General features: G+C 41.2%; 1 protein-coding gene across 3 annotated transcripts in view; it reads right to left on the reverse strand.

The window, feature by feature from the left end:
- Nucleotides 1–705: 705 nt before the first annotated feature.
- CNTNAP5 (contactin associated protein family member 5) overlaps nucleotides 706–25,184 on the reverse strand; it is a 317,753-nt gene continuing 293,274 nt past the window's right edge. For all 3 annotated transcript variants that reach the window (XR_014522322.1, XM_083488630.1, XM_083488631.1), the window contains 3 exons: nucleotides 21,079–21,297; nucleotides 15,616–15,687; nucleotides 706–12,986 (listed from right to left, as the gene is read on the reverse strand). Coding sequence is in view for 2 of the 3 variants with exons in the window: in XM_083488630.1 (XP_083344756.1) it covers nucleotides 12,790–12,986; nucleotides 15,616–15,687; nucleotides 21,079–21,297 (488 nt within the window). In the remaining variant the exon portion in view is untranslated. The remainder of the gene's footprint in view (nucleotides 12,987–15,615; nucleotides 15,688–21,078; nucleotides 21,298–25,184) is intronic.

The following is a 25,184-nucleotide window of genomic DNA, read 5'->3' on the forward strand; positions in this document are numbered from 1 at the left end:
GTTTGGGAGCCAAGCCGTTCGACTACCAAGGTACCACTGTATAATGAAAATATGCGCCTATGAGATAGAAATCATAGGATAGTGAAGGTTGTTGCTCAACAATACAGAAAGTCCCAGGTTCAATATCTGGTATCTCCTGGTAGGGCTAGGAAAGAACCCTATTTGAAATCTGGGAGAACCACTGCCAGTCAGCCTAGCCTGTACATAGCTTGATGGATCAATGGTCTGACTTGGTTATAAGGCAGCTTTCTATGTGTGATACTGAACATTCTTCACACAAGAGTGTGGCAAGTGAAAGCAAGTGGAAGTGTCACACAGAGAGACACCAAGTCTGGAGAGCAGCTCTTGCTTTGTGCTCCAGGAGGTGCCTTGCAATCAGACCCCAAACAGATCTCCCGACTTGACTTTTATCAAGTCGACACATTTGCCCTCATGCACTTCAGAGGCAGGTGCTGCAAACCATGATTAGTTACTGGAGTCAGGAATGCTGTGCAGTGATCAAATGTCCTGTGACAGCACTTTTAGCAGTGTTTGAAATCAATAAATCTGAGTTGTGGGAGCATCACATTTTATTACTGTCCACAACATTGCTCCTACTGCAATAATTAATTGCCTGCAAGAACAGAATGAAACCACTTTTCAGGATTAGCCCTCCCTCCCCCCTGCTTTATATATGAAAAAGAATCATGGCATGAGGCGCTGGTCTTCCACACAAAATCATACAAAAGGCTCTCTTTATTAAATATACATTATTTACAGTTTAAGTCTTTCTTCTATACAACAAGAACCATAGAAAACAAAAAAGCTAAGGCTATTTTTTAAATCCCCATACAGTGTATTAAGACATGGTACATGGTCTACAAAACTGACTTGGACTGAGGCAACATCCTAGGGGATTTCTACCTTGAAAAGCAGACAGTGGGAAAAGAGTTAGTTGCATTTTGGTTTCATATATTTTAGTGTAACTGAAAGACTATTTTGCATGTGCGGTGTGTTTTTAATGTGCTTTTTAGTGTGGTTTTGGACATTCGGCAATTCAGAGGAAATGGGAAGCACAGCATCCTCAAGCTTCCTGTTCTCTGGGCACTTCTGTACCATGCAAGATTCAACCTTCATATCTCATTCTGCCACAAGATAGGCAAACTGTCATTTTCTTGGGAATTTGCACATCTTGCAATCTGGAATATGAAGTTAGGTGTTGGAAAATATATGAAGGGAAGCACAGGACAGAAAGCATTAGGTGTTTGTGCTCCCTGCTTTGTTGGCTTCACCTAATGCCCAAAGTGACTCTTCTTTTGCTGTTGTCTCAGATGATGTTTGTTGTTCCTTCGTTGAAATCAGATACTTGGAAAACTAAAAACAAAATTTCAGAATTTGGGAATAGGTTCAGAATTCAACATTAGTTTTACCAAAAAAAAAAAAAAAGTAATCTAGACAAAGAAGACACTCCTGATGGCCCCAGAGCAGCAGATAATAGCAAAATGTAATGATATGGAAGATTTGCAACCACCAATCTGTGTTAGATAGATGTGTCAACAATTCAATAGGTTTAAGGTCTAGGATAAGCACTTGACTAAGCTTGTAATTTTTTTAGCTATGCTAGAAAAAATTGAGCCAGAAAAGAAAACTGGATATCCTTCCTTACTAGGAGTAGCTCAGGCATGTGAGAGCCAGATACAGATTTTTAAAAACAACACCTAAACTGAGACAAGCAGTTGATTGTCAGCATCCAATTGTTTTGTTTCTGTGGTAGCAGATTCTGCAATATATGGATTCATTTCTGTTCTTATTAATGCAAACCTATAACAGGAATGGGGGAACCTGTGGTCCTTCCATATGTCTTTAGACTCTAACTCCCATCTGCCACAGCCAGTATGGCCAGTAGTAAGAAATGATGGGAGCTGTAGTCCAGCAACAGTAGACTACGGTTCAGGTTGGGTTCTCAGTTGGGACTGAGAAAATACACACACAAATTCATTCATAGATGTGACTACAAGATTACAAAATCTTCACTAGCTCTCCAGTCACACGACTGGTTTAAGAACTCCATTTACCTCAACAGCACTGTTGATGGCATAAAGTTTCATGAACTGATGAGTCTGACAAGTCTGCTCACCCTCTTGGTGTGGAGGCATTGCAAGACAGCGGAGGCACCTCCAAAGTCCCCAACGAAGGTGGCTCAGGATCGATGCCCAGACTGGATGGGCGGGGGGGGGGCATAAGCCCACATCAACTATCAGGAGCTGGACCAACCCTGCACCCAGGATTGACAAATGGGAGTGCAGGTTTGGATGTGGGCTGGGCAAGGGGGCAGAGCTGGCAGAGCAGGAGGGCTTCCCTTAGCTCCGTGCCTGGGCCATTTAAGCAGCCAGTCTCTGGGGTCCTTACCTGGGAAAGTCTGAACATACACCACTGTACTTCCCACATAATGTGACACCTGAAATATTTTGCTTTCAGTAATTTTTGCATTCTGATTCAAATGGAGCAATGGAATAGCATGACTGTAGTTTCCCCTCTAGCTGGATCCCATGTGTCTCTGGTAATGGCTGGATTCCTTGATTTGTTAGTTTGCTGTAGATTCCTTTCGGTGTATCATGGGATATAAATAAAAAGAAATGACCTGGGCTGCAAGTCTTGCACATGTTTACTGGGAACTAAGTACCATTGAACTGAGCAGAACTTTTGGGGATTTTGTTACATATCCTGTGGAATTGCTAAAACTCATGGATGCAATCTATGTTTTCACTAGGAAACTATCCATGTCAGCATATCTCTGGCTACCAGATATTGAGATCAAACATCATTCTCTGCTTGTAAGTTTCTAAGAGGCATCAGAGTGGCCACTCTTAGATACAAAATGCTAGACTAGGTGGACTTTTATGTTCTTATTATCTTATTATAAAAATGGCCCTAGGACTCTCAAGTGCTTATAAGGATAACCTATATCAATGTCCTTTTAGGAATGAGTCATGGAAATCTGTATTGGTTTCAAATCCTCAAGCTGCTTTCTCTGGTTTGATGCCTGTGAGATTTTAGGAAAAATACCTTTAAACTGTAGCATGAAGAGATGTATCCAAACATTACTGTCAATAAAAATCACACAGATGTGTTTGGATTCATGGATCTCTAGCTCTGTCTCATACACACCCCAGCTATAGAGAGTTACAACATCAGCCCCACGACAGTAACAAACACTTTGCCACAACAGTACCACCATTCTTACTTCGCACTGAGTACCCAAGAAGATCAGAGGCAACGTGTGAGAATTCTGAATTTACATGCAACCTCTTAACTTATTCAAGGTTAAGGGATCAGCACACCCACATGACCAGCACCGTGACTATGTCAAATATTTTGAAATGGAACTCACAGCCTCTGTATAATACAGCGGCACCTCGGTTTACGAACTTAATCCATTCTGGAAGTCCATTCTTAAACTGAAACCGTTCTTAAACCGAGGCGCGCTTTCCCTAATGAAGCCTCCTGCCTCCGTTGCCCTTCCACCCTTCGGATTCCATTCTTAGACTGAGGTAAAGTTCTCAAACCAGGACACTACTTCCAGTTTTGAGGAGTTCATAAACCAAATCGTTCGTAAACAGGGCTGTTCTTAAACCGAGGTACCACTGTATGTGGCACAAAGAGCTAGGTTATTTCCATGTTGGATTTATAAAGCTCTCCCCCCCCCTCACTGATTCCTCAGTGAAGCCCAACAGTTATTGATAGGAGCTTTATATCTAGAATGCTGGACCAGCTTGTAGTTCTATTTCCTGACCTGCAAAGAGTTGCAAGGATGATAACTGGGAATCTGTGTCTCTGTGGGCAGCTGACTTGTGTGGAGAGTCACCAGGGAAATGGGTTTACACAGCTCCCTTTGCAGGAAAGGGTCCAGCTGAGAGTGGCTTCACCCATCGAGACTGGTTATTGGTTCTCCTTAGCAGGAAGGGATATAAAGGCTTCCTTTCCTGACTCTGCCAACCCCCATGACATCCCCTCTAAACGCTGACCTCTGGCATGGTTCCTGGATCCCACTTGACAGTTGCAAGTGGCTCAGCCCACTTTCCCTTGCTGAAGACACTTCTGTGCCTTTGGGCGAGGGCCTTGCTAGTAAAATTAATAGTGTATCTGCATCATTAACCGTAGTTCACTGGGAAAATACTCTGCTATGCAATATTGGGTTGTTTTTCTTTTATGACAAAAGTTAACTTAGACTGTTTGGTTTTTGATTTTGACAGTGTGTTTGCTATGATAAATAATTGTTTGGGGTCTGGGGAAGCTCTCCATTTTAGAAGAGGACCTGAATGAAGATTAGTCTGCAGGGAACTTCAAGAGAGAAGCCCTGTAAAATGATCACACTGCAGAGTCAATGTAATTTACAAATTACAGCTGTTTTTCAGGCAGTGTGCTCCTTTTTGTTTAATTCTCACTGCTTTGGGGCAGAATTCACAAAGAATCTGTTTAGCCAAATGCTAAAATAATCTTGTCTCACAATCCCTTCTTCACAGTGATCAAGAGGAAAGGAAATAATTTAACCCTTCTGTCCCTGTTGTTTGAGGTGAATAGCAAACTGTGCCATTTTACTGAGATGGCAAGCTTTGAAAATAAATCTTATAGCTGCAAAACTAATGGGAAGTTTAAAAGAAAGCAAGAACAATAGAAGTGACCCAGCTGACAATAATTTCCATAAATTTTTGTATAAGTACATTAATGGGAACTGGATCAAGCAACCTAAAGTCTCAAAGGAAAAAGATACTTTACAGGGAACATAAGAAAAGTCCTGCTGTGTTAGACCCAAGACCACATCTGAACTAGCATTGCATCCAGCATCCTGTTTTTCACAGTGGTCAACTACATGCTCACAAACAATAGCATTTCCCCACTGTTGTTCCCTAGTGATTGGTAGCTAGATCCTGTCAACTTACAGGCACCATGATGACAAACGCTGCATAGCTTTATCCTCTCTGAATTTGTCTAACTGCTCTTTAAAGCATCTATGTTGGTAGGCAATGGTTGCAACCCACGGCAGCAAATTCCATAGTTTAACTATCTACTGTGTAAATAAGTATCTCTCTTTCATTTTTTTTGAATCCTCCAACATTCAGCTTCATGGGTAACACTAAGTTGTATTATTATGATGAGATGGGAAGAAAAACTCTCTAGCCTCTTTCTCCACCCTATGCATAATTTTATGCATCTCTATCATATTCCCCCAAATTGGCTCTTTTTCCAGACTCACACCTTTTCTCCAGGGGTTTTTGCTCTGCTGCTGCACCTGTTCCCGGTCCATTTTGAGGTATGACGGCCAGAATTATGCATAGCTTTCTAAGTGTCGCAATACATTTTTATAATGGCATCATGGTTTTGGAAGTCCTATTTTTGATCCCTTTTCCTAATGCTTCCTGCATGACCTGCAGCATGAAGAAGATGTACACATCCAAGTACTTTCATAGATTTCTTATTACTTGTTAACTGGCAGCAAGGTCTGCAAATTGGTTCTGTTGAAAAGGACTGCATTGGAGGTGACATCAAGTGATTTAACTTCTGCCATTGGTTGTAAATCACAACCCCCATCTGCAACCCGTCACTTGATGTCTTCAGCATCAATATTCATTTATGAACCTGGCTCTTGTTAAACTGAATAGATGTAGTTCAGTGAACATATATATAAGGGCCAATTTTACCAGAGCTATACTCAAATTTCATTTTTTTAACCATTTGCTGTGTGGGTGAGAAATATCCCTGCCAAAAAAAATTTGTGTGTTGAGAAAAATTTATCCGAATATTTTGGAAGAAGATTGTGCCTTACCTTAACTTTATGAAGTGAGCATAAAGTTTGCTTTTTAAACTTAAACTTCCTGCTGTATGAACATATTGGAATGCTTTGAGAGTGACACCGCATCAGGGTGTGCCATATTGCTTCCAAGGCATGCTGGGAAGTGTGGCTGGTGGGGAGTGGTGTTAAGCTCTCTCTCTGAGGCTTCTCACTGGCCTCAATTCTTGGAAAGACTCAGTGAGATAAGTGGCAATCCCCTTTCAAAAACTTCAGAGAACTCCCCCCCCCATTCAATGAAAACAGTGGAAAACAGACCTGATTTTTGAGGAAGTGGGAAGGAAATTCAGTCTTACTGTACGGTTTACATTATTGCAGAATACATGGATGGCCACTTAATTTTTTAGTCTAAATTGCAGCGGGGTCATCAATTTGTATTGTGACTTATACCCATGTGAATGTGCCTGAACTCTGAGAGATCAGTTGCAGAGGCCCTTTTCTCTGGTTGGCAGTTAGGAGCTATGATGTTGGAAGGGGCATTTTCAATTGTAGCCTCACATCTTTAAGATTCCTCTCCTGAGAACTGTCTATGGCTCTTCCATTAGCAATTGTTATGCAGACCTTAAAACTTACGCTTAGCTCGGCTTTTCATTGAACTATGGTGTTTTCATGCTGGCTTGACTTTTTAACTGCTTTTTAACTTTTTAAAAATTGTTATAGATTCTCTAGGGAGGCTGTTTTAATTACTTTTTAAAATCTGACATATTGTATCACATGAGATGTTGTTAGCTGCCTTATGAAGGTTTACCCTGGAAAGCTGAGTATAAAAGCAAAAAGCAATAAATTAGAACAAGTATCTAGAGCTTGACTACGCACCCACATTGTGACAAGGAATGTCACTGAACGGTTTCCAAAATATGAGTTAAATTCACAAAACTAAAGGGTGAGTTTATGATGGTGACGTTGAAAACTCTTTTCGCCTCGAGCAAGCTCAAAACAAAGTTATATACTAACTGGCTATCTGGATCAGCCTACATTCCTTTGAACAACTTCAGAGGTTCTTCAAATCATTTACGTTAAGGAAAGCACCCCAAAATGGCATGAAGACTGGTATGCACCAAGGAGATTCATGAGAACTGAATGGAGTTTCTACAAGGCATCCAACTAGTAATGGATGAGGGGTTGGGGTGGGGTGGCAGCGCTCACCTGACCTTCCTACTGGTTGCTCATGCATACCACAATGGGGAGGGAGTGGGCCAGGTTGGAGCAAAGTTCACTGCTCCTTATATCCTCCTCCTTGGTATTTTGCAGTGATGCAGGCAGCTGGAGGTCAGGTGAGCATCACTGTTCCACCCTGCTGTCCACTACAGGGCAGAACCTTTGGTGCACAAGGACTTAATGCAGTTCACAACTCCTGTGTTGTGGTGTGATAGATGCTTGATGTGCTCAGTTCCTACACACACCCATTTTTGCAGGCAACTAAGCAAGAGGACCGCCAATGTGTGACTATTCATCTACACCACAGGCCTGAAGGAACAGCACTTAACATTTTAAGGCATCAGTTTGCAAGCTTCAAGAGCTCTCTTGTGAACCAAAGGATTCTCCTGGAGAGGTTTGCTTGTTCTGGGTGGACAGCTTGATTCAAAAAGCATCTGAACTTAAATACGTAAAGGGGTCGTGGCCCAGGTATCTTTTAACAGCAGAGATGAGACTAGTGAGGCAAGATGAGAACATAATCTGGAGAGTCACAGGTTCTTCATTCCTGCCATACAGTTAAACGTGCTAAAATTGTTCAACTAAACTAAAATTGTTTAATATCCCCATTCCTGATGTAAATGTTGATTTGCTTCACATATGAATGAGGGCCCAAGTCTCTTTCGTGTCAAACATATGAACTAGCAAGCCTGCAGGCATAAGGTGGAAGCAGATTTCAAGCTGTCTCTAGTAACATTAGGATCATTTGTCTGTCTAGTGATACCAATGAACAAACAGGAGGTATACCACCCTTCAGTGAAATGGGCAATTGATCTATAGCACAGCTAAGTGAAACCAGGGTTACTAAGATTTACACTGATTTAATTCTATTGATTTCAATAGGGCTAATTAAACTTGAATCCAAGTGCTTCTGCTTAACTGAGTTGTGTATTGGGCTGTAAGTTGCTTTCCTATACAAGAAAACCTACAATTAACAACACAAAAAACACAATTTTATAGTGAAAAAATTAAGATAAGCAGGTATGAGGGGGAAATCCCATCAAATTTAAATATATGTGCATATAATCTTGTTCCCTTAGAAGCCAGGATTCAGTTCTGTTTGTAAAGGAAATGTAGTCAAATAGGCAGTTAAGGACCCTAAAAGCTGATTTAACAGACTGCTTGAATGCTTATTTGGAAGGAAGACACTCTGTTCAATAGGGCTTACTTCCTAGTAATTTGAGCCCAAGTTGTTCATTTGTTCTGGAACTCTTGGTAATTTCAAGGGTTCTTTAATCTTCAGGCAGAACAATCCAACCCTGTTTTGCACCTGACTGGGGGTGGGTGGCTTAACTGGGTAGAAGTGTCCCTCCATCAGCCCTGTTGACCTATCAGCTGCTGCCTGAGGAGTGACACTAGTGTCTCTTTGATGGTACTGAGCATCCCCTTCTTTTCACTGAATGTCCAGGGGGATGGAAGCACCACTGGTGGAATACCTGCTGGTAGAAGCCAGTGGAAAGCCTTGAAATGGTGCTTCCAGGGGCCAGAAAAGGGGCAGGGCTGTGCAGGCCCAGGATCCATTGGATCTCAAGGTGGTCCAGCTGCTGTCCTCTGGCTGCCCCCACCCCACTTGCACCCCGACAGCTGTGTGTGGCAAAACTGTGGATGTAGTAGCAGCCCTGGAGCTTCAAGAGTCCAGTCAGACTTGGAGGGAAGATGGAATTGCTCCCCAAGTCAAGTATACATAGAATGGGATGGCAATATGTTTCCACCCATTCACAAAGCAAGCAAACAAAAAACTTCCAAATTTGTCAATTAGAAACTGCAAACTCTGTGACTGAAATGGACAGAAAAAGTAGTATTCATGTACTCATGTCTTAATCCAGCAATGGAGATCAGCATACTTGAAGCAGCCTTCCATTCACATATCTGGTGTGGATGTCAACAGTCCTATTGACACTGGGGGATGCATCCTTTGCTATTGTGTGGGAATGTGTGCTCTAACCAATTTTTGCCAATACTAGCTGTTCATAACTAGGGCACCAGTGGGTGCTGTTTTCCTAAGGCTAACAGGAGAGTGGGGACAGTTTTCACTGCTATCATGGTTGGGGATGGAAGGGGTTAAGCTCCCCTCCTCATGTGCTGCAGTTCCAGCAAAAATTGTCCCCTTGTATTTTTTTATATAAAAATAGCTTTACATGCTTTCTAATGACACTTCACCCCCCTTTCTTTCTTTTCCTCAAGTTTTTGTTTTTAACTGATAAAGCTTAATATTTTTGGCAAAAATGAGACCCCTGATTTCCTATATAGCGAAAAGCAGCCCATACCCTGCATAATGATTCAGCTCTGCTTTATTCCCCAAACCCTCTCTTTTCATCCCATTAGTGTATCTGCTTGGGGCTAAATTTGCTACACTTTAGGCTGACTTTTATATCGAGATGAAGAAAAGAATATGTAGTAGAGCAAAGTGGTGATTTATAACAGCTGTGTTGAGTAACGGGAAAATATGGCACAATAATTTATAGGGAGCAAAGTTATTGAAATAAAAATGTGAATTCCACTGCCTTGCCTTTCCCCTTTTCAGAATGCAATTAAACAGGTTACGAATGAATGGCTCCCTGTTAGCAAAATCATATAAAATAAGATGACTCGGCCAAAGAACAGCCAAAATAATGAGGAAAAATGTGGAGTCCTTAGACAGAGAAAAGGACTCATTAATTCCTGTATTTGTTTGGGTTGCTCTCCCTCTCCTTGCCTTCAAAAAATTACTCAGAATGCAATACAGAGAAGTTTTATTTGGGAGGGGGAGGAAACTGTTGGTGGAAAATCTCACTGGCAAGAGGGACACTTTAAAAAGGCATAAGTGCCTCTGTTGAGTGTCATCAGAACCACTCCTGTCATGCTAAAGAAACTTCTAATAATCAAAGATCAGAGAAACAAAAAGGATAAAGGTTGCTGCTTGTAAGGAGCTAATCATTAGGTTCAATTGAATGTGCTTTGTAAAGTTGAGTGGTTGGTGCACAGATCATTCAGCAGGATTAAGGCCGGAAAACTTCCTTTCTAATTATGGTTAAGGACAAAAGGGTGATTTTTCAGAACTCTGAGCATCATGCCCAAACTGCCTTTCAGTTCTCCTCCTAGCATGAATCTATGAGTTCAGTGCATCTATTGTGAATTCCACCTCTCAGTATAAGTGAGGCATACTTAGAAGCCCTATTTGATCACTGCCATCTGCAACAAATTATTGGAAATTTAATATGACCATTGACCTAGGGTGTGATAAGAGTCCTAAGTCAGTGGGTTCTATGTTTCACTTTTGGGAAGAACAATCTTTGCTGCTTAAACCATAGGAGGAATAATGAGGAACTGAAGCACGTAATGTGAGGGAATCTGCCTGATTTGAAAGATCTGATTACCTAAAGAATGACAGCAGAACAGAAAGGGAAATGCATGCAGTAACACCATAATCATTGCTATAAGGAGACATTAATAGAATAAAGAGCTCAAATTCAGTTCTGTTGTTCAGGGAGGGGTACAGTGACAGCAGGGAGGGAGAGAAATTATCAATCAAATTAAAACATCAAATTAGAGTCTTTCTTGCCCATCCTGTGTAGACTAATTTGGTCAAACTTGGACTGTGTAGCTTGGTTCTCATTAGAGCAGACCCAATGAGCAAACCCACCTTCAGAGATTTACTATATCACAGGATACTGCAGATCCTCCTGGGCTATAATATATATCACTTACCCCAGATAAAACCCAAACTTTCCCAAAACCTTCAGGTGGAATACAAAATGCCTGCCTGCTCTCTATTGGAAATCTCATTTATGATTGTTTCTATCCTATCACTGTTTCTTGGTTGTCATTCTTGAGATGTCAGTGGATGTAAGAGTGAATTGGGAGCAAAAGGACACAGCCCTACAGTTTTTCCTGTGGTAGAAAGGAACAGTCTTAATATGCCAACCTGAAATTCTAGATTAATTGGAAGGAAAAAATGCAGCACCAGTTTCCTGCATCATCTACTTTTTTGTTTCAAGCCCAGTCATTTGCCTAATTTCATACAGAATTGGCTTTAATTGAATAGATACAAAGTAATGGTTGATCCCACTACTTTTAATGCTTTGCCACTAGATTATGACTAAGTATCAATTCTAAACAGCATCACTAAGATTTTTGTTCCAGTCAGGGTTTATGGGGCGCCCTAACATGTAGCAGGCACCTAAACCACTGAAACCTAAAAACTGCTTGTTTTCATGCTTCACCTAGTATTATATTCGCATAGAAGGTACTGATTTTAGCCAACCCTATGTGATGGAAGTTGCAGTTGAAGCATAAGCTTTGGAGTAAGTTGTGCCAAAAAAAATAATATGTAATTGTAATGTTTTTCAGGGGGTGAAGTGGGCTGCTATGATAGAAACAAGGATTTAGAGGGTTTCCGTCTTTTATGAAAGTTTTGCTACCACTTCAAGTGGTAAGGTATCTGCAATAAGTAGCAGCCTGGCACCATTCCTCATTGCAAACAAAAAAGTACATTAGGTATAACTATGTCATAAAGTGCATATGAAGAGCTCTGTTGGACCAGATCAAAGGACTATATAATTCACCATCTTGTCTTCCATAGTGGCCAACCAGAAGCCCATGAGCAAGTTATGAACGCAATAGTCTTCTCTAGCTTGCCATCCCCAACAACTGGTATTCAGAGCATGATCCACCATTGTTAGCATGATCCTCTATGAATATGTCTAACCCATTTTTGAAGCCAGTCAAGTGGGCAGCCATCACTACAACTTACGTTTGTCACTTCCATAGTTTAACTATGTACAGATAAAATAGTACTACTTATTGTATGTCCTGAATCTCCCACCATTCAGCTTCATTGGTTGATCCCAGGTCCTAGTACTATGAGGGAGGGGAAAAAATATTTTAGGGGGAGGGAGAGAAAATGGCCAACTCCCTTGAGGCAGTTTTATAGATTATTTCTGTAAAAAAGAAAGTCTGGAACCCTCTGGCATCTAGTCACTATCATGGTAAGATACTCCACAACTACAAATATTAGGTTTTTTTTTCTACTGCCCAAAGATTGCAAAAATCTGCAGAGGCCATTTTCACTCTTCCCCCTGACAGTGACAAAATTCACTGGGCATAATACTTGGCCCAGGAATTATTTTTGTAATTGTTCATTGCTGTTGTTTAATCAAGGTTGGTACCTTAAAAATGAGAATATTGAAGTCAAAAAGTTACAATAAAATAATAACTGGGATGCAAAGGTAGGGTTAAAAGATATGGAGGAGGGGCAAAATCGTTCCAGATCCTCAGCTTGCAAAATCAACACAGCACCACCAACATGAAACAGAATTATTATGCCAATTTGCAAAAGACAGGAGGATTTGTCCCCTTTAAAACACACAATTAAAGATATGAGATAATTTGGTCTTAGTCTTTCCCACTACCTTGTTGCAATAGCCGTGATGCTACATAGTTAGCTTCTACACTTTACCTCTAGTATATATCGCTCAGGTCCGACATGAAATGGCAAGTTAAATGGGTCCAGAAAACAACATTTCAGAAATCCAGGAAACAAACAGTCAACCATGCATGTTATGTGGAACTTAGGTAGAATGTATAGTTGCTTGAACTGTTAGGCGTTAACTGTGGTGGGTTTCACAAAGAGAGTGAGGCACTGCCATTGCTGCCAATCTCCTCTGTGCAAAGTGGGTTCTTTCCAAAAGGGTGGGGAAATTCAAAAGAAATGGATGGGTAAGAAAATAATAATAATAACCATCATAATCAAAGAAATGCCAAAGTGTAACATGGAGCTGGAGAGTCTGTCAGATGAAATATTCTCGTTTGCACTCGCTCACTGTGTTCTGCAAGTCAACATCAGTCTTAAAAGAACTGTCAAGGTGCTCTGGATATTCCTTTTCCTTTGTCTGGCTGCTCCGATGTGTCTGTTTGTGCTGGTAAAGGAATCTGCTCATAATAGCCACAATGCAAAAGATGATGAAGATCACAACTGCTATAACACCTGAGGAAGAGAGGAAAGAAGCACAATCATAAAGGGAGAAGCAGCAGCGGCTAGTGCTTCTTGGGGCTGGCACTGCAGAAAACAAGCAGGCCAACAGTAAGTGGAACGAGAGCTAATGACAGGCAGAGCCAACTAATTCCAGGTTCATCCTCTTCCCTATTGAGCTGAACAAGGACAAGAGCAAAATTGAGATGGAGTAGAAGGAAGCTGACTGTCAGGGCCACCCTTTGACTGGTAAGAAGGCAGGCAGGTGAGGGATGGGTGGTGACAGACTGAAATCAAAGGAACCAGCCTCCACTGAGGAAAAGCAGAGTGCTGTAGTTGTTCAACAACACAGAGATCAGTCAGGAGCAAGTCACAGCACACAGCACAGTTCATGGAGGTTTTCAAACTCCAGATTTTGCTTATAACTGCACAGTTCTGCAGCACTTGAAATTCATGGTGCCTGATCTCATTGCACTGCACCTGGTATTATGGCTATATCAGCAAATAGTGCTGATGCACAACACACATCATTGGGGAAGATTTCACTGCTCTTTCACCAGATAAATTATTGAATCTCTATAGCCCTTTTCCTTCTGTTGAGGGTAAACTGTCCTGTGTCCATTATGACACTTGAACACAAATCATCAATGCTTTTGTTTTAAGGACGCAGGTGGTGCTGTGGTCTAAACCACTGAGCCTCTTGGGCTTGCTGGTCGGAAGGTCTGCAGTTTGAATCCATGCGGCAGGGTGAGCTCCCATTGCTCTGTCCCAGCTTCTGCCAACCTAGCAGTTCAAAAGCACACCTGTGCAAGTAGATAGATAGGTACTGCTGTGGCAGGAAGGTAAATGGCATTTCCTTGCGCTCTGGCTTCTGTCACAGTGTTCCATTGCACCAGAAGAGGTTTAGTCATGCTGGCCACATGACCCGGAAAGCTATCTGTGGACAAACGCGGGCTCCCTCAGCCTGAAGTGAGATGAGCGCCACACCCCATAGTCAGCTTTGACTGGACTTAACCTTACAGGGGTCCTTTACCTGTTTACCTTTTAATGCTTTTGTGTTCCTAGAGTAGCAAGTGGTAGCTGCCACATGGTTTGGGCTGTCAAGCACTGCAATGGTTTTGGTTGGTTTAGCTAATCCATAGATCTCAGGGTGGTTCACAACATAGCAACATTACGAGAAGCCACCACAGTCCAGATGAGAAATCTCCCCTCTATTTTACCAAAATAGGCACTTGTTAGCAGCTTTTGAGCCAAAATATAGGGGAAACCCCAAGAAAAGGCTCAACTGAGACAAATTCAGCAAAATCTCTATGAAAGGAAGGAATTAAGACTTTCATGCTTCCATGTTTTTCTAGCTGCAAGTGGGTGCTTAATCCACTGGATTGGGACTGTCACATTTAATGGATACGGTTCTAATTTAATTATTCTTTCATGGGTATTGTAATTCTTGTTTCTTAATTACGAAGACCATCGGGTCATAAAGTTTGATGACTTTTAACATGGTGTTGAGATAGGGCTGGGCTGAGACAAAGCTGATGATTTCTCAAGAAACCCATGAAACTATTGAAATGGTCAGACCTCTATAGCTACCTCCTTGGTTTTACCCTATAGAAGACAATAAAGAAATGGAGCAGTATTCTAAGACTGGGCAGATGGTAGCTTGATAATGTTCCACTGTAAATGCCTTTCTCCTGTTAGGACCAATCCCTTTCCTGATAATTTCGTCTTTTTCACTGACACAGGGCACTGAAGATGTCACTGAGCTTTCTCAAGCTCTCTTTCCTGGACAGCTCAGGCCCATCCCACCCATATATCAGAATCATTTTGGAGTCTTTCCTATTTCCAATACTAGGCTTCTTCATATAATCTGGGGGCTTCTGTTGCTTCTTCTCTTGCCATGTCAGAAGAGAGTGGGATTGATTCCCCTGAGCAAGATCTCCATTTGACTTCTAGTCAGCCAGCACCAATCTCAGGGCTTTCTAGCAGCTTTATATATAGGTGCAGGCAAATCTAGGACTCCATGCGGCTACTCTGGAAAAATAATCTACATAAATTCAATTTTGTTTTTCCACTGGATTCGTCTGTAAGTATTAGCTACTGGGCTAAGTTCAAGGTTTTTGTTTTGGTGTATAAAGCCCCATTCAGCTTGAGATAAGGAGACCTGAAAAATTCTCTCATGTCATATACAACCAACTTCTTTGTGTGTTTTGTAATCCTCCTTTAAGTGACTATAGAAGTCAAAGCCCATCAAATTGTTCTGTTTTTGATAACTCCCCGATGAAGACTTTGTCAAAGCTTATTTGGCCGATATTGTTACATGACTTATTAGGACTGGATTATTGAGGATTTATTAGTAGAGAGTTTATTACAATGGGTAGCATTAAACAAAAAAATTGTCCCCAAATCTGTTCTAGAGGTTGGGAGAGTCCCCAGAACGGATTTAGGAGGTCAATGGGGGAGGACATTTCATTGTGCAAGGATTTCTCCTTGCACAATGAAACATTCAGCTTAGTGCTATGTTGTATACAACCCAGTGATAATTTTAATAAAGAACTTTGTATTTTATTCACATATATTTCCCTTAACATTTTTTTCTTAAGAGTTTCTTGCTCAGTTTGTTTTTTTAAAGAAAAAAATAGGTTACCTCCAATGACAGCTGAATCACTCCTGACTGCATTGGTGAGTGGCTCTCTCTCATCTGCCTTCCCAAATGGATCTGAAATTCATTAAGGATACAAGAATAATTTTTTATATGCAACGGGCTGGATTCAGCTAATAGGTCCCAATAGCAGAAGCCCAAGCAAGGACTTCTCCTGGTCCAATGGGCTAAAAATATCCAGAATTTCTGGTGACACAGCAAATGACTAGACCAGCAACACCATAATTTCCTGCTCCTGAGTTTTAATATGTGAAGGTAACAAAGACAAATGTCCAACTTGCTGGAAGGAGAGAAAGGAAATACTGAAAGAGGTGTCATTAAAAAAAATACCCTAGTGTCAGCAAAATACATGCAATTAGACTGCAAATTGATTAGAACACATTACAGTTCTTGGGACAAAACCCCATTTAGCACAGTGAGATTGACTTCTGAGTCACACAAAGGATTACACTTTTAGACAATATGGTGTTTATAAAAATGTTCCTGCCAGTTTTTAGTGACATGTATTTGGATACATACCAGTTTCATAAAACTGAAGGCTGAATAACAGATAGTTGTAACTGTGTGTTGCCTTGTAATATAATGAATTCTGTTGGCTTAGCTAGGATTATGACAGTTTGATTCTTTACTTGTGGGGGTGGAATTATTTGGTTATAAAATGTTGGATGTGTATCCTCTTCAGTATTATTGTATTAGAAGTTATGGAGTGGTGACACAAAATGGGAGTGGAGGCAGAGAATGATAAATTTCTAGTGGAAATAGTCTTAATTTGACGACTTAGTGACCAGAAGTTAAAATCTGTCTATAGGCGGAAAGTATAGTGAGGGTCAAAGAAATAAAAATTCTGGGGTCTGTCCCATCAACATAACTTTTTTGCATGCACCCCCACCCACCCCAAATCTGCTCCAGAGGATATGAGGAAACAGTATAACAGATTTGGTTGTGCAAAGTGGGAGGAAGTTCCATTGGGCAAGTGTAAATGCTTGCACAGATGGAACAAGTTACTTAGTGCTACACTAGATGCAACCCCTGGTCATTTCTTTTCCTCTTCATAACAATATGTTGTCTTCTTACTGCAAACAACATTAGCTTTCTATTTTCTACCTGGGAACTTTTTGCTACACCAACAATGAGCAAATGAGAAGTCTTGCAAATTGAGACAAGCTGTGTTGAGACACTTCTTCAAGCTGGGTTACTGTCTTTCGCCGTACCATTCACTGATCATCTGGGCATGAGATGAGCCCAGTTGCAAAGGGGCTTGAGGATGGGAAAGGATCAACTAGTTTCAAACCCAGCTCCATCTGTTCTTTATTGGTATCACGACATATGTTCTTTGTCTTTTGAGAGGTTTCAGCACACAACACCAACTATTAAGTCTTAATGAATAGCTAACTTCAAATACAGATAGGTAGCCATGTTGGTCTGCCATAGTCAAAATAAAAAAAAATTCCTTCCAGTAGCACCTTAAAGACCAACTAAGTTAGTTCTTGGTATGAGCTTTCGTGTGCATGCACACTTCTTCAGATACACTGAAACAGAAGTTGCCAGATCCTTCTATATATTGAGAAGGTGGGGAGGGGTATTACTCAGAAGGGTGGTGGGAATGGGTGATTGGCAGATAGCTGAGATGAGCCTGTTGACGACTCTTAACGACTGCGATAGGTCTTACAGGAAAAGGCAAGGGGTGAGAAGGTGAAAAATGGCTAGTCATGTATAATGAGATAAGAATCCAATGTCTCTGTTGAGACCAGGTCTCTCCATGGTTTTACATTGGAACCTCTGTTTTCATACGTAATCCATTCCGGAAGTCCATTAAACTTCCAAAACGTTCAAGAACTGTGGATCAAAGGGCTGTCAGCTAGTTCCATGGAAAAAAAATGAGAAATGTGGCTCGGAAGCCGTTCAACTTCCAAGGCGCATTTGAAAACAGAAGCATTCACTTCCAGGTTTTCGGCGTTCAGCAGCCGAGACGTGCGAAAACCAAGGTCTGGCTGTATTTTGAGGTGCTTTAAACATTTATTCCTTTGAATTTTTTAATGCAGTTATCTATATGTATTGAAATATATGTAACTTTGAATCATTTTTATGTAGCTTGTTTAAAAAAGCGGTTGACATGCCTGTGTTTAGAATTTCGGCTGACAAGCTTTAACATTTCTTGGGGTTATGATTCACTCAGTTAAAAATGAGATTAGGGAAGCACAAAGAGGTGTTTGCTGCTGAGAAGCAGATGGTAAGTAACAAAAGGCACTTCCCCAGTAGAGCCCAGGGAAATTCGGAAGTCAAGGAAATGAACAGTTTCACATAAGACTTTAGTAGAATGCTCTTCTTAAAATAGATATTACTTCCCAAGATGATTTTACTAAAGGTCAACATAAGGGACTGTATTCTATATTTCAAAGACTGCTCTAACACAAGTAGTAGGTACTTGACTTTAATGATGGACAGGCTGGCTGAATGGGGTATGCTATTGACAAAGGGTTGTCACCAGCTGACTCAGAGTAAGCCATAGAAACCAGAATTAACTTGCCCACTGCTTTCATTGGGTCCCCCTCTGAGTATATGTTAGTCAGCTTCATTCAACCTGTGTGTGTCAATGCCATCCTGCCGTTCCTCTCAAAGAAGCCCAGGGTGCGAAAATTGTCATTAATAAAACAATACAATGCAGTGAATCTATGCTGATTGCTGAGTATCCACCACTATCACCCCTTCTCCTCTGCAAGGCAATAGAGATCTCTCCTCCCCCTCTCTCCCAGTGAGAAGGATGTGTATCCCCAATAGGCTGTGGGGGTGGACAGAAGGTCACATCCACTAATGACCCTTGTGGTAACAGACTCCTTGCTGGAAAGGTGGCATTCACCGCCCTCTAATGTTTCCTGGACATTTGTGCCCCTTTCCCACATTCCATTCCTCTATACAAGTCAATTGAAAGATCTCTTTCTCTTCCAGGGAGAAGAGGCTGCACCCCCCAAAAAATCTGTGATGGTGAGGAGAAGCCCACCCACAGCAGTGACCCTTGGGGTAACAGGGTGCACACTGGGAAGTGTGAAATTTTCCCCAACCTAGTCTTTCCTAGGGATCCCCCTGATTACTATTGTAGTCATCACAAAAGAGCAAAGTGTGTCCTTGGAGAACTACTGTAGCCATGGTTCTGACATTTGGTAGGCTTCATCCCCAAAGAAGGGGCCCATGCCTACAAACTGCATCCAAATTGGCAAAAAAGAAAGAAAGAAACCTTTTATTTTTATAATTGATATATATCAAGCCTTTACACAGAAACCCCTATTATAGTGATTTGGAAGCCAGCATTTTGTTTTGAAAAGATCTACTTCAGTCCCAAATAATGAATCAAATTGGAAGACATAAGAGTGGTTCTGAAATAGACTGGGCTGCTGCCCAGTGCTGTGTTTACAAGTCAAATGTTGCGGCCAATGTGCTTTCTCTCTCAGCTGTCATGTCAGCTGATATCTTATGACCATATAATCTTAGCATTTTCTTTATCATCTATGATGTAAGCAAGCAAGAGCAGACTTGGGTGCTGTGTGAGAGACATAGAAGAAGAGAGAGAATGAATGTTTTATTTACACAAGCCCAGAAAAGCACTCAGTGATGCTGCCAGTGCGTCCACGCAAGATATGCTTCCCCAGTAAGTCACAGCTGAAACAAGGCAATATGGACATTAAAAGCAGCACATAAAGAGGAACATATTCACCAAAGGGGAAGTGATTCATAATTTGTTTTCACTTTGCAGAGTGTGAATAACATTGCTTGTTTCCTGCTGAATGTCTCAGGTACAAGACATGATAAAATGGGGATCTGGTGCAAATGCAAATAGTGTTGAAATAAAATAATCTAGGAAATATTATTAAATTGCTATTTCCAAAGTGTGGACAATTTGCATGCAAATCTATTATGCAGAGAGCCAAATAACAACCAATTGCTAGCTGAATTGTGGTGTTTAGCTGTATTCTGTTCAGCTGGTTTTCTCATATATAATTTCAAATCTGGGTTGTTGTTTTTAGATCATTTGAAAAATTGCCAACCATGACATTAATATTTGCAATATTTTCTGTATGACAGTGATCTAGGAGTAGCCATTTTCATTCCTCCATCTATGGTGATACAAATACTAGCTTCACAATGTGTTTTCCTTCCCAACATACAAAACACTTAAGATTCCCAGGGGGCTATTTAATGACTGCAGGCAAGAAATGAACTGCTGGGATCCTCATCAACAAGTAATATGACTCTCTTTAAAACCAGAGAGGATAAGAGACAAGCAGAGACAAAATGCACACCCACACATAACACAATGTCTTGAATCAATGTGGCCACCAGTCTACGATCTTTCCACTCCTTCTCACCATTATTTTGCTAGGACCTGACGATACCTGAAATGCATGTGGCTTTTTCAGTGGGTGTACAAAGGCTTTGAAAGCCCCTCCCTAAGGCTTTTGACCATTGATCCAATATTGTACTGTTACTTTGTTAAGGCACCTTGAATGCCTAATTTGAGAAGGTGAGTGTGTGTGGTTAATCTCATAGAAATAAATAGTTAAAAAAACCTGCTGCATATTCAATTCTATTTCAGCTCTCATGGCAATCTCTGCACTGTAATCCAGGCCCTTTCCAGTATGAATACGCCCCATCAATTTCCTTCTCCTCCATTTCTCAGGGTATATATTAGCAGTCATTTCTTATTGTTAAATTTTATTTTTATGCTTATAATTAAACTCCTGTTCTGAACGTTGGCAGCATGAGAGATGATATTCATGTGTTCTGCAAGTGTCCAAAGAACACAGCACACATGTATTTATTTCTCTGCCACAAGGACCAGGAGCACAAGGGAATGGCTTACTGATTGGTCCTCAGGGCTACAGCCATACAAATAGTGAGAAGAGGTCTTTGCTATCAGAGCTGCTAATATCACATAAGTACTGGATCTGCATATGGAGGCAGCAGTGATATCACTTCCTCCCTATTTCATTGGGAGAAGGGAAGTTGGGTGCAATTTCTCATAGGTAGAGCAAGCCCAAGGCTATTAATTTCCTCTTCTTCTGACCTTCCAGACAGTAACCCTCCTATCTCAGCTCTAGTAAAATGGTTCATGGACAAACCAACTGGAAATTCAATGAAATGTTTCTGATTACTCTTGCACATGTTCATGAAACATGCAGAAATTTCATTTCCATTTCCTGATCTCAGCCAGTCACTTACAATAGTTACCCTGCATGAATCCATTGGTAAGATATGAAGGACTTCAACTAGTATAAATCTAGTTGCATGCTTCAGATTTACTGAGCTGGATGATACTGGGGTCCCCTAGTCTCAACCAAGGGAAACTAATACCCCTTTCTTTTAGTTACACAGCTCAACATTTTCTAATTAAAAGTAGAACCATCAAACAGACATGCTATTGAACAAACATCCTGAACAGTTTGTTGAACATACCTGATGAAGAGTATATCGTAGTTGCTGTATTTACATCGACTTCAGCCAAAGATCTACAGTTTGATTCAGACAAGGAACCAACGACTGTCACAGGTGCTATGCTGGGATGCCGTAAAGCAGCTTTCAGGGGAGCTATGTTGTTGTACTGGACAGATGACATGCATCCTATGAACCCATAGGAGTTTGCTTTGGAGACTTCTGGATCTAGTCCCTGACTATCTGTAAAATGCAAAGAAAACTGAGGTTATTTTGCTTGCTTTTTGTATATAAAAGAAAAGAAAAAGCATTTGAGATAAGTGAGTTTAACCACATCTAGTGCTATTTTTCTGGAAAAAGAGGTTCGTGAGTTCAGCATCAGCATCTCCCTTGTTCTCTGATAATGCCAATGGTACCCACCTGAGAGGTGCCAGAAGTGAGCTGGCGAGTTCCAGCTGAAAAAAAGCACTGACCACATCTGCTATCATAAGGAGTTCTACTGTTTGATAGTCACCACTTCTGCTTAGAGAAATAGCACAGCTAGCCTTTCTCATTGGTGGGGGTGGGATGTGCAAAACAATCAACATAAATGCATAATGTAAAACCTGGAATAATGCTTCTAGTTCCCCAAATTAGGACGATATGAACATAATAAGTTGGGGAATCCTGAAGTTAAGTTTCATATGACCAAACATCAGCAGTCTGGGATAGTCAATGAAGGGCCCTCCAGAAGTTGTGGGCCTATCAGCCCCCACGGTCAGTGGTCAGGAATGATGCCTGCTCTAGATGTGTTTTCCGTGGCAGCTGCTGAGTCTGGAGTAAAGTTTTTACATAACCCATCCTTGAGGTGTCTAATAACGGCTATACTTTTCCGCTGCTGATTCACAGCTATGCTCCTGCTTGTGCTATTATGGCTGTCCCCATTATTTAAGACAGGATGTAAGTGAAAAAGGAAACCTTCACTCTTGAAAGATCTGGAAAAGGGAAATACACTTTAAAAACCAAGCTGTCAAGCTCAAAATGGGCCATGCTATTTTTCAAAATAAAACTAGTCTTCTGCAGCACCTCTAGACTATTTTTCTCTCTCATTTCTCTTGGGGATCCTATCTCTTGTTCACCACTCTTACAGCACTATCCTATGCACGTTTACTCGGAAACACAAAATCAAAGAACTCTCTTGGAGGTGGTGACTGTGTAAGATGACTTATAGATGCAAGAGAGCATTGACACTTGCAAAGTGCAGTGCTCCAATAATGAAGATGCCACCTTGGATGAAGATGATGCTATTATCACTGGGACTCCAAAGCCACTGACCTTTCCTTTTGCAATAACCCATTCCAGGGTATTTAATAACCATAAGTTTTCAGGGGGCTAAAGTTTTACATATTAATTCAAATTCAGCACCTCTGGCTGCATGGTGCCCTATAAGAGAATACCAATGGCAAAGAGGTGAAAATGCCACTGCCTAAGATGTCATGTTCATTTGCTACTACAGCCTGGGGGTGTGCGAAGCATTAATCATTCACACCCCATTCTTATTAATCACTCACAAACTCACTGACCTCACTGCCCTTATGCAATCACAGAACATTGCAGCAGTAGGCTGGACCACTGGAGGGAGAAAGCCCAGGCAGAATCCGCTTTCTGAAGACACACACAAAAAGTATCTTAAAGACCAACAGATTTATTGTGGCACCAGCTTTTTATTGTGCTTATTTTTATAATGTTATGTTACTATAAATCTGTTTGTTTTTAATGTGGCACATGACTCTTCGAGAGTTTGTTGCAACAAGATAGCATTGCTGAAGTTTTTGAAGGATTTCATCTCTTTTGGTGGCCCTTCCTTATCAGAATGTTGCTACATATGTCTCTAAACAGATTTAAACAGGATGTTTCTTTAGATAAGCCATTTTTAAAAGTATACTAAGGGCTACTTACCACATCATAGGCAAACATTAAAGTTCAGGATCATGAATACAAGAAATGTGTGTGTTGTTTAGACTGATAAAGGGCATGGCAACACATAGCTAAAGGTAAAGGTAAAGGATGGTTAAGTCCAGTCAAAGGTGACTAAGGGGTTACGACGCTCATCTCGCTTTCAGGCCGAGAGAGCCGGCGTTTGTCCACAAACAGCTTTCTGGGTCATGTGGCCAGCATGACTAAGCTGCTTCTGGCACAACAGAACACTGTGAAGGAAACCAGACTGCACAGAAACACAATTTACCTTCCCACTACAGTGGTACCTATTTATCTACTTGCACTGGCATGCTTTCGAACTGCTAGGTAGGCAGGAGCTGGGACAGAGCAATGGGAGCTCACCCCGTTGTGCAGATTCAAATCACCGACCTTCTGATCGGCAAGCCCAAGAGGCTCAGTGGTTTAGACCACAGCGCCACCTGCATACCCTTGCCTGAACATGACCCACACTCAGGAGCACTGCCAGGAGCCTTAACCATCTAGTCACTTCACATTCTTCCCAAGCCTTTTGTAGAAAGTTTGAGCATTGACTGAAATCAGACTAGAAGCACTTTCCATAGTGCCTTATTGGGAAAGCTGTATGCCTAGCAGAATGAAGTTCCAGTGCAAACAGTAGGCTTGGTATGCCCACCCAATACAAATTAATAATATAATAGCTAGACTTCATACTGCCCTTTCCAACTGGTGACTGCAGATCCCTGCCTGGCTCACTCACAAATTAGAAGAGAGAGGCATAGTAATTAGCAATGAATTTCTGCACTGGAGCACACAAGCCAGGCAGACAATCAGCCTCAGGCATACTTGTTTCTGAGCACAGCCACTAAACATAAAATTGAGTCCTTGGGGCTCTGTGGGAAGTGAGTCTGCAATTAGAAGGCACACTGGCCATATCCTCAGCACCGCTGTGGGGAGCAAAAATACAAATGGTTCTGAGTTTGTTCCTCATTCTTTAAAGGTGGGTGCAAACTAGGGCTGGGCAAATTGGTCACTTTTGGTTTCTCTCAATTTCTCATTGTTTCAGTCTTAACTTCAGACTTCCACATTGCCGCATTAGCATGCAATTTAAAAACAAAAAGTCCTCGTGAAAATTTATCCCAATACACATTTTTTTTGCAAGCAATTTTCCCCAGTTCATTTTTTCTCTTTCTTATTTTCACCAATATCTTTATGTACATTTTGCCATAGTAAATGCAGTTTTGTACACACTACATGGCTGGAGGACAGCACTGCAAAATCTGGAGAAGTGCAAATTTTGAAGGATGGCTATGTTTCAGAATATGTGAATTAAAGTTCGCCCTTAAATGTGAACCAAATTTCTCCCACATCACTAAGTCAGTGCAGCATCTTTCTATGAAAACTGATTCCAGTCATATGTGAATGAGGCACAATTATGTACACATGTGTGCATTAAACCCACACCGAGATAAGATGCTTCTCAGAAGAGGGAAAAAGACTCAGAGTCATCAGCTTTCCTGGAAAGTGCTGCAATGGAGCCACAGCTACAAAATAAGAATCACAAAAATGACAGCTCATGTGGAGATTTGCTTTGCCTATCTAGTTTTTAGCACTTCCCCTTTTTAGTGTGAAATCGTATACTTCTGAATGCACTTAGGTTTCAAGATGCCGGGTTTCCTTGTTAAACTGTACACAAAAGCAACACATTCCCTGTGGCCTTTTAAACTGTGGGTGGGGGTACTGTTTTTATTTGTTACTATGTTATGTATTTTTGAGCTTTTATACTGTAAACCACCCTGTGACCCTCAGATTAAAGGGGGGGTAGAATAGGCATACAATAAGTTGGTGCTAGCATCATATCTGCCTGGTGCCTCCGAAGCGTAAGCAGTAGTTAGTTGTCTTTCCTGCCCTCACTAAGAAACCATATTTCTCTGGTCAAAATCAAAATGGTCTTTTGCTCTCAGGCATAATCACTTGTCTGCCCCAAAAGAAGGTGTGAGTCACATTCCAGATATAGCTGACAGTTATCTTAATAAGTCATTGATGAAGATCAGGCTACACCAAACTTACTGAAATTAACTGAAATTAGCAGCCCTTTGAACAGTAAAGTAACATGCTCCAAGTATAGTATTTGGGCTTTTATCACACATCGCCATCACTTCACAAAAACTCTTGACAAGTTTCTGCTGAGTATAATG

This window comes from Podarcis liolepis, assembly GCF_965112155.1.
Source record: "Podarcis liolepis genome assembly, chromosome: 1".
NCBI lineage: Eukaryota > Metazoa > Chordata > Lepidosauria > Squamata > Lacertidae > Podarcis > Podarcis liolepis.